Source organism: Anoplolepis gracilipes, chromosome 9, assembly GCF_047496725.1.
Source record: "Anoplolepis gracilipes chromosome 9, ASM4749672v1, whole genome shotgun sequence".
NCBI lineage: Eukaryota > Metazoa > Arthropoda > Insecta > Hymenoptera > Formicidae > Anoplolepis > Anoplolepis gracilipes.
The window spans coordinates 11,531,249-11,541,353 of record NC_132978.1 but is presented as its reverse complement, the minus strand read 5'-3'; the positions used below and the strand labels follow the sequence as shown (position 1 = coordinate 11,541,353).

Here is a 10,105-nt window from a genome sequence, read left to right as displayed (position 1 = left end):
AAACCCCTCGTATGATGTACTAAATGTCGTAAGACGCGAAACTCAGTTGGATCGAACGTGGCCGCGGCCGGGAAGGGGCGATCACTTTCTCTTCGTTGGTACGGCCTCGTGGTGCGTCGAGGAACATTCAGCAACGAGTTTTTACCAAAGCAGTAACCACACCAGCCGCCGCCGGTCCGTTGGCTACATCCTCGACCGGTGGACCAAAGTCACGCGGTACGTTAAAGTAGCTGCAGAAGTGCATTCTCGAGTGAAAATTTGTCGTATCGATTTTTCCGCATGATAGAGAAGTGTGCGATGTATGTATGTACATACGTACATACGTAATGAAAATGATTTGAAGTAAAACAATAATGATTGATTCATACGCGATGGAGCGTATATTGAATAAATTTACTCTGTGTGCAGTGCGTGAATCAAGTTTCGGCGTAGAAATACGTAGAAATCGCGAACACAGTTTAATTGAAGAGAAATTTCTGTTTTCAAATTAGATGTAATTCCCACACGATACTTTGTTTAGATTATTATTGTTATATCTTTTGTAAGAATTATTCAAACTGTAGCAATAAGCTAAGAAGATCAATCGTGTAATTATAAAATTGCAAGATTACTTTCCGCGTGTGAGATAGAAAAATCTCTCTTCCATAAGCAAAGGTAGAGTTTCCCTTTCAATCGCGGAAGTAATTGAGAGAGCTGCGCAACCAAATTAGAAGGTGCTCGCACAACAAATACCAGAAGTCGTTTAATCCGGTCTCGTTCGTCAGGTTAGTTAGTTTCATAAGGTTGCTTTTGCGATAATTAACGAATGTCTTAGATCCTCTACATAATGCAATTGTCACGGACATTGTTGCTCCTCGGCTTTCTGGCGTTAACGCTTGTGACGGCGGCACCTGCCGGTCAAGAGGAGCCATTTTTCGAACTTCCGGTCCACCTGGTTGGCTTTCCGGTAATTATAGCGAGCGTAAGAATCGCTAATTTCTTCAAGAAGCTCGCTTATGTTTTGAATCCAGGTAATACGTTCTATCTAATTTCTCTTTTATATAATGTGATTTCCATATTATAATATGTAAATTGATATATTCCTACTCTTTTTATATAACTGATCATAGTCAATAGTGTGAAATATATGCAATAAAAATCACGAAAATGAAAATGAGAGATCGAATCGTAAGAAAAAAATGTATAGATTTTCCCATGTATTATACATCCGTATATTTGAGCAGAAAATATCCGTCATCATTATGGTTCGCCAGGCGTATAGAAGAAATATATATCATATTATACGCGTCTTTTCCGCGATTAGCTCATGTAACACGCAAAACTAACGGCGAAAAGCGAAAGTATTTTACTTTTTGACTTCTCTTTCCATTCGTGGAATCGCTATTAGTGAATCTAAATCTCTTTTTAAGATCACTATCAGATATAAATTTAAACAAATCAGGTGCAAATTTAAACAACACATTAAATTTATAAAATATTTGAAAGGTCATATTTCCATAAAGAAGAAAAGTATTTTAGGAGAGATTCTAAATAAATAGTTACTAAATCTTGGTAAAATAAACTCAAATTTGGATAAAATAATATGTAAATCTTTCAAAGGTATCTCTTTTTAATTCTTAGAGACTTATGTTAGTCGAGTGAAACGGGCACATCTCTCTTCACACGACGAAGAGATTTTAGACATTGATCAAATTGAGAAGAAGTTAGTAACCGAATTCGGAGATAACGTTTGTATCTACGAGAAGATCTGTGTTGAATATGCAGAACGAATGCTTCGACGAAGAAGCCGGCAACTTGATTGGAATATTCTTGATTGGGGCGAAGTGTTCAGGTATGATATACAACTGCTAAAGATTGTAACTACTTTCATTTAGCTTATATTGATTTGAATGAAAAAAGAAAGAAATACAGATACGAGAAATTTATTTTCTTTGTACACATGGCAGCCATAAGCTATAAAGATACATGCCGACTTATTCATTATCGCTACGCTCTCATTATGTTACGCAACTGTGACTCTGAAGTTCATGGTTGAAAGTAAAGACCTATACCTCGAAAACAGGTTTCACGAATACATTTCTCCTTTGTTAAAAATGAATGAATTGGACAAAGGTTTTTATTATTCATCACAGTAGCATAAATAGACACTGTCGTTCTCCACTTGTGCAATGGTACGTAACGATTTCGTGCAATATCTTATTCGCTGTTGCAAGACATTGCAACAACATTGAATTTCCTGAGGCCACGAGGTGAGAGATTTTTGTTATAAAAAGTGATCAAATATGTATAAAAACATATGAAAGTATAAAATAGGTTTCTTGACAAAATTGTGAAATTAAAACTTTTTTATAAAATATTTTAGAACAAACTATCTATTAACTATCATTATGTGTTTTGATGGGAGATTAAATCTCCTTTCGCGGAGCTTACATTATGTAAGTTCAGTTTATAAGTAACGCCGGGAGCAGATAACATTTAATGGTTCCACGGATGACTCTCTAATGCACTCTGATAACTGCGTTTCCCCACTTGACGACGTATCCTTCTAGATCGTCTTCACCGCGTGTCCAGAGGCAGACTCTACCGTTTTACGATTGCCCTACAATCCGAGTCCCGTGAGGTTTGAAGACCTGTCGGCTTATCTTAGCCCTCCTAATGCCTCACAGTGCGAGATAGCGAGCACGTGTCATCGTGCCTGTCGACGCACGATGCATCTCTCGGGGCGCACATTTCGGAATGCCCGAGCTTCTCTCCTTCCTCGCTTCACCTGCAGGTATCTCGCGTAAGAGCGAACGCTAGTTCGTAGAAAGGAGAGAGAAATCTCTGGCGTTATCGTTGCTGCTACGATTCTACGTCGCAAGTCGATCGCTTATTGATTGATTAGGCGCCACAGAGATTAGAGTATTTAAATTTTGTCGGTTAAAAATATTCTCGACATATCTGTTAAAATTTATGACAAAATTGTAAATGGAATGTTTTTCTAATTTTAATATTTTTCAACTATCTTTACCAAAACGAGTGCCAGCAGGTAGAGAAGGGGTGTAGATAAATTGGAGAGCTAATCCTGCGGCAACTGCCGTCTAGACGGATTATGAATGAGGAACAAAGTTGTCCCGAAATTGTTCCGAAGTGCATTTTTGACCAGGTTCAAAAAAACCTGGGTCAATGACAGAAGAATTGTAAAGTGAAATGGCGTCGTTAGAAATTAAGTATCTATTTGGGCGAGATGGTAGGGGTAGACGAGGAGCCGATAACGTACCGATTATTTTGTAAAGAACTTTTCGGAGTCGATACGGTTGCGTAAAAAAGATACAACATACACACACACACACACACACACACACACACACACACACACTTAAACACGGCAATATTCTATTGTATCTTATGTTAGATTTTTTCAATATTTCAATATTTTTTATCTAATCTTATTTTACGTTTTATAGCGAGCAGAGAACATCGCCTAATTTGATGAAGGAAAATTATTTACTAAGTATCTTCCTGGGCAATATTATAAGCAGTCCGAAGCTATGTCATTCATTGGCGGAAAGAGGAAGAGCCTGCGATAATGACATCTTGTCAGATTAGTTAAAAACAGAACGTCGACTCACTTGAATGTTTCTGTCAAGTTGTAAATAATGCCATGGACTTGATTAGTGTATTGTGATTACAAAATAAATTATAATTATTTGTATATAGTATAACAATATACATTTCTGTATGTTTGTAATTGTTTATGTTAATTGTACAAAAAGATAAATTTTTTTTTTCTTATTTTGTATTAAATTATTCCTATTATTGTGTGTTAATTAACATTTGCATATACTTCGCATTTGTTTTAATAGAAAGTATAAATTGACAAATACAGTATTGTATCCAAGAGAATATATGTGAGAGAATGATTATTGTTTACAATTTGTAAATATTAAATTATTTTAATATAATTATTGTACGAATTTAATATAATATATTGTGAGAATTCAAAATGTCTTACGTATTGAACATTTCAATCTCACGCACTTGTTGATTTATTTTTCCGAGATTCGTTCTATACGTTCGTAACATAAATAGCTTCCATCAATGTATCATGTATACGTGATACGTCATTATATGCACTTCGTCGTTATTCTGCGAAAATAAACCGTTTGACATTTAAGGAACCACGTACACTTTGAATCTGCTTATTTTCGAAGAACTCTTGCGAAAACTGTGCCATTTCATACAGGACGTTTTACTCATACGTCCATACACACACGCATACGTGTACGAACGCGAAAGCGTACATGTATGGAGTGAGAGTTGCTTATAGTGACGTTACTATCGACCCACGTCTTTCTGACCGAACGGTTAAGCGAGGATCAGCTTCGAGGAAAGTTTCAGTTGGTACCTAGAAAGGCGACTGTTTCGCATTAAGAAAATATATAAATCGGATTGTTAAATATAATCGTCTTGTAAATAAAAAAGCAAAAGAGACCGACAATCGCGAAAATTAAGCGCAAACAAATTTTTCGTAAATTAGTGCATCGTATATATATTTGTAATATGTTTAGAATGTATTAATTTTGTAAAGATGTATAATATGTGATATTAGAAATTTTAATATATTAAATATTATATTTTAACAGTGTGTTTGGTATTTGTATACGTGTTAGAAGGGTTATCAAACTGTGTTAGCTCAATTAAAAATTTGTATTTATAAAAAAATAAAGAAAATTTACAGTTTTTTATTTTGTAAAATGATAAGTAAATTTATCTTTGTTTGGTGCCTTTTACATCTCGAAGTTCACGTTGGATATTCGTCACAATATTCCGATAAATCATCTGACAATACTCAATGCATTCTCGATGTTTCTCAAAAGATTTATAACGTAACAGATTTATTACGGTAAATATAATATTCTGAAAAAAATATTATAATTGATAAAACATTAATATAAAACTAACTTATTTATATTAATCAAATATAGATGTATGAATCAATTTGCAATGATTCCTTCGGTTCAAAATAACGATCGATTAAGGCAAATGAGTCGATCAGACAAAGAAAATCCATACGAATTTCCTTATGGAAATATTATCTTAAATTTATTGATTAATCAAGTGCCATCGGTAAGTATAATTTTTATATTTCCTTTCTCTCTCTCTTTCTCTCTCTCTCTCTCTCTCTCTCTCTCTCTCTCTCTCTCTCTCTCTCTCTCTCTCTCTCTCTCTCTCTCTCTCTCTCTCTCTCTCTCTCTCTCTCTCTCTCTCTCTCTCTCTCTCTCTCTCTCTCGTTTCTTTTTTAATTATATTTTATAATAAAATTCATTATTATTATTTATATTAATATTATATATATATATATTAATATTATATAACAATATAATAATTATATATAATTAAATACTCTAAAAATATCTTATAGATATATCAAGATTTTGCGCGTCCTACTACTAGTAATTATCAATTAGATTATCCAAGTGTGCCAAATGAATCTTTCAATCAGTTTGGCGGACTTGGAATAAATCTTTTTAATGCGCTGTCATCAATCTTCCGTTACGACGATCTAAAGTGTGTGCCTAGAATACTCTGCGAAGTAGCGAGTGGCAAGCCACCGGGAAGATATACACATGCATCGACGGGAAATTATAAACAACATTATTTGGGAGAATTCGGAACTAACATGTTTGCTCAGTGCGTATATTTTTGTGAAATATAATATACGTGATAGAGAAGCACTAATTTTGCAAAATAAAACACGATAATAATATAATTCCGACGTACTATAAATGTGAAAATTAAATATGGCGAAATCATTATACCTAGCTTCTCATTATATTTTCAGATGGCTTGTCGGATCGGCAGAAGCGTCTCCCATATTGAGTTTCGCCCGAGCTGCCGTATTGGGTTATAGCAGCAATGGAAATCCGGCTATGTGTTTCCGCGCGTTCCCTAGGTGTCCGCGTAATCCCGACAAACTGGTGCATTATCTGAACAATCACAATGGTGGATTCTTCCGCTTCTTCAGAAAAGGCTATGGTTAGTTTATCCTAGAGACCTTTTAATAAGAGTCTGAGCACAAAGGTGACTTTTTGCTGACTAGTCGAAGAACGAAAATGGTAAAAACCAATCAAAAGCGCATAACAGCCAGTCATTTTTATAATAAATTTAAACTCTAAATATTGCAGAAATAAAATTAAAAATTCGACAAAGACTACTAAGCTTTATGTAATTATAGAGTATAAATTCTTTTTCAAAACTTTACATTCAAAAAATTAAAAAAAAAGAAGAACAAAATAATATTTTATCTTACACTTTTTACATTAAATCTTGTAAAGTATCACAAAACTAAAATAGAGCAAAGAAACAGCTGCCTTTTCCGTTCTATATTCCTGACTCTTATTAAAGGATTTCAAGTTTATCCCTATCGTTTATGTTTCACTAGATAGAAAACGTACATTTTTCTTTGACAACTTTTGTATTATAGTTATATTAAATAACTTGTTTTTTTCTATAACAAAGGTGAAGAAAAATCTTTTGGAGAAAGAAAACAAAAAGCCTTGCCTCCGGGAATCGCTGCAGCGGAGGCTGATCGAACAGGCAAATTAAACTTTGGCATTACCATTTTGACTGAAAACTACAAAAAAAACTTCTTCCCAAGCGATAATACGTTAGAGAGTTCAAGGCGAGTGATATTTTCGAATCGTGAGGAGCCTGTTGAAAATGAGAATGATCGCCCATCGGAAAACACGTTTCCCGAATTCTTGCCAAATTTACGGAGCTCTGATGCGAATCTCTTTTTACAAAATCCTATTCCATTCTTTCCTCAGGTAAAATTTTTGTTCAGGTAGTAAATAAAAGTCAAATTAATAACAATAAATTTTAATAATATTTGAAAACATAAAATCGTTTGCCTAATTTTTTAAGTTTACTTTGATAAGCGATGTATAGTAATAACATCTACCTTTCTAAACTTTATTACGTCATATCTAAAATTATCTTTGTGGAATACTTTTTAGGAATCAGAGGAGCAGGGTGTTCGCGTATTGCGTTTTACTTCTGAACTTCTAGACTCGACATCTCGCGGTGCGTTCCGTTTTCCGCGTTAAAAGCGATTTTTTTCTTAGATAAATAAATTCTAAAATAATGTTTACGATTACCGAAATTCTTTTTGTCTGATATTCCTTCAGATTCTCATATATACATAGATTATATTTACATTTTATCTATTAAAATAATCAATGTTATATAAACTGGAAAAAAAAGAATTAATAAATTAATTTTGTTTACTATTGTTTAATATGTATTTTAACCGATGTCTATAAAAATTAATAAATATATATTGTTTTCAATTTAATACTTAAATCTTGTATTATACCTTTCACAATCGCCTGAGATTCGGCAGCCCGAATGGCTCGCAACCAAACGCGTTCACATAAATGAGGGGACAAGTTATTTAATTTAAACAAGTCGTTTAATTTTTTTCCACTCATTTATTCATTCTTTCTTCAATATTATACAGTTATACACTCTTTTTATCTATTACATCACGGCATCGATGTGCACAGCTAGCAGAATTTAGAAATTGTAGACTCAGCTGGAAATTCAATTTTGATGTCGATAGGCAAGCATCGACCATTCTACGTGCGAAAGCATATTCTATCCTCGCTGATGCAGGGATTCTCTCTATTCGCCTACCTCACCTTTTCTCATAATAGATGATTTTATATCTTCTTTATATCTTTCTAAAGCGTGTCTAACATAGTAAAACTTTAAAGTTAATAGTGATATTATAGATAAAATTAAAATTTATCGTTATAGTTATAGTTTTTTATTCTCATCGTTGTTTCGCTCAAAATTTTAATTTGATATTTTAAATACTTATTCATATTGTAATATATAAAGCAAACAATTATGAGCATATGTACAATTTCCGAAATTACAAATTATTTTTTTGATAATTTTTTTTATCCACGCAAAGACTTTTCTTCAAAGAATACAGTTGTCGGAAGATTCTTTGCTAGGTCTATACTGATGCGCAATCATTCTTGAGCGTAATAATTTTCGATCAGTGTCATGAATTTTGCAAAGCGTAAGCCAATAACGTCTATGATCACCTCAAGTATGTGTTTTTTCCACCGCAATTTTAGCCACGTAAGGTTGAAGCTTATTCGACAGGTGATCGTACACGTCTTCCCATTTATTTAGGGTGGTCCCCTGACTCCCTGATGTTTTTTTTCTCACGTCTCATGTGATGATAGCAACATCTTGCATTTCTCATATATGCTTGCGTGCGTGCGTGCAAAAAAGTGCAAACCTGAAATATGAAATATGTGCATAAATCTTGAATGAAAATTACATACATATTGTATTATAGTATTTTACATAGATTATTTTACACAAAAATTCTTTGTGCGGCAATAACATTTCAGATCTTGATATTTATAGACTATATATGAATCTGTATGTCTGACAAGCTCAAATAAAATAATTGAAGGTACTTGAATTAAAAATATTTGTTGAATATTCAAAAATTACATCAAGGAGTATTTTCGCAATTTTTTTTTTTTTTTTTTTTTTTAAAGGAAGGAATTGATTATTCCAAAAAGAATTTTCCTTTGTCGAAAAATTCGTTATTAAAATGAAAAATGCATTACGTTACAATGTGTTGTCGTTTATTTGTTTGCGGTGTGAAACTTTTGACACGCGGCTGTAAAATTTACGTATGACTTTCTCCAAATAGCGGCTCACCGCTCGGTGACGTTGTGGAAACGGAACGCGCAACGTCGAAAAAGCGGCGGACAACGTGTAATTATTTTATCCTTTCTGGCGTGTAATTTGGGGCGTGCATCGCGTTCATGGACTCGACGCAGGCGGGGGATGTGTGGAATGGTGTACGGCCGAGTCCACCACGGCAATGCCGTAGCCTAAAGGGGCGTGTGCCCCGGACAGGGCCAAGTGGGGTGCAACTGACAGCGGAAGACAATTAGCCTTCTGATACATCCAATGTCGCGTGATACGCTCCGCGATCTACGTAGGAACTTTACAAAGATTCGTTTCACGCATCGTGACACGCGGAACAAAGTGTTTTGCGGGGAACACACATTGCGTGCAATAGAGACCGTTGATTTATAATTCGCCGCGTGTGGTATAATAAGACTTTGTAAAATTATGTAATATGTTAATTGATCAGCGAATATATTTTTTTATCTTTTAAATTTTAAGGAATATTTTTAACAATTCCGATAAAGCTTTTTAATTTCACGTATTACATTTAATTTATACGATTACCATAATTAAATTTAACTTTTGAGTTGGAAGAGACTGTAGATCGTTGGAACAGAAAGCCAAAGTGAATAGAGCCAGCCCTAACAGGATTAACATCGCACGAGAGTGCAACGAAAATGCGATCCAATGACATCGTCGTCTATGCTACGGCTGTGCTATAATCTCGCTCTATTAGTGCGGTATTATTTTCCTCATAGACATCAAAGAGGATTTTCCGCAGGCCTATTGTATCGTGGCGATAATTCCTCGTTATTAGCAGCGTCGTCGGGACGTTGGTCTCATGTCGGCTTACCACACCCCAAGTGCCGAAACAAATCCTCCCGAATTGGTGGATGGGTGATTGGCCGATGCAAAGGAGCTTCTACGACGTAGCTGCTTCAACAAAGGATCTTCTACGATCCGCTGCGATTATGGCGGCTAATCCCCGTAAAAAATGCGGATGATGCAGGTAGACTTCTATCATCATCAACGACCAGGTGAGCAGAACAAAGTTTTTCCGAAGCGAAAAGTGGATTAGTAAAATATTCTTGATGAGATTTTCAAACAGCCAATTCGAAAAGTGAAATTTGCGATAAATCTCTCAACTGGATAAACACGAATACTATGGCTAACGATTGACAAGTAGTTTGGAAAGAGAAAAATAAAAGTATTAATAGAATAATACGTATTTTACAATTATATTTCTAAAATTATTTCACTGAATAGTATAGTTTACGTTGTTGATTCTTATAAAAAAGAGATTCTAGTTCGCGCAAGATATATATACGTGAAATACAATCAAGATTCACTAAATCAAATCCTGCTAAGCAGCTTTAACGGTGCGCGATCTAATCAGGCT

At 34.5% G+C, this 10,105-nt stretch overlaps 2 protein-coding genes across 2 annotated transcripts; both read left to right on the top strand.

Annotated features, from left to right (window-relative positions):
- Positions 1-107: 107 nt before the first annotated feature.
- Positions 108-3,643, top strand: LOC140669262 (uncharacterized). Its single transcript, XM_072898926.1, has 4 exons — positions 108-216; positions 815-1,010; positions 1,621-1,831; positions 3,447-3,643. The coding sequence occupies exons 2-4, from the start codon at positions 827-829 to the stop codon at positions 3,586-3,588; spliced, it is 537 nt and encodes a 178-aa protein (XP_072755027.1). The 5' UTR covers positions 108-216; positions 815-826; the 3' UTR covers positions 3,589-3,643.
- A 1,037-nt stretch (positions 3,644-4,680) lies between these two features.
- Positions 4,681-7,136, top strand: LOC140669698 (uncharacterized). Its single transcript, XM_072899735.1, has 6 exons — positions 4,681-4,885; positions 4,968-5,109; positions 5,405-5,673; positions 5,825-6,018; positions 6,502-6,809; positions 6,999-7,136. The coding sequence occupies exons 1-6, from the start codon at positions 4,737-4,739 to the stop codon at positions 7,086-7,088; spliced, it is 1,152 nt and encodes a 383-aa protein (XP_072755836.1). The 5' UTR covers positions 4,681-4,736; the 3' UTR covers positions 7,089-7,136.
- The last annotated feature ends 2,969 nt before the right edge of the window (positions 7,137-10,105 follow it).

Bases quoted from the DNA above. Each gene is read 5' to 3' on its own strand.
- LOC140669698 (XM_072899735.1), top strand. From the start codon at position 4,737: ATGATAAGTAAATTTATCTTTGTTTGGTGCCTTTTACATCTCGAAGTT. The intron at 4,886-4,967 runs GTAAATATAATA...AATCAAATATAG, and splicing joins AACGTAACAGATTTATTACG to ATGTATGAATCAATTTGCAA. The intron at 6,019-6,501 runs GTTAGTTTATCC...TCTATAACAAAG, and splicing joins CTTCTTCAGAAAAGGCTATG to GTGAAGAAAAATCTTTTGGA.
- LOC140669262 (XM_072898926.1), top strand. From the start codon at position 827: ATGCAATTGTCACGGACATTGTTGCTCCTCGGCTTTCTGGCGTTAACG. The intron at 1,011-1,620 runs GTAATACGTTCT...TTTAATTCTTAG, and splicing joins CGCTTATGTTTTGAATCCAG to AGACTTATGTTAGTCGAGTG. The intron at 1,832-3,446 runs GTATGATATACA...TACGTTTTATAG, and splicing joins GATTGGGGCGAAGTGTTCAG to CGAGCAGAGAACATCGCCTA.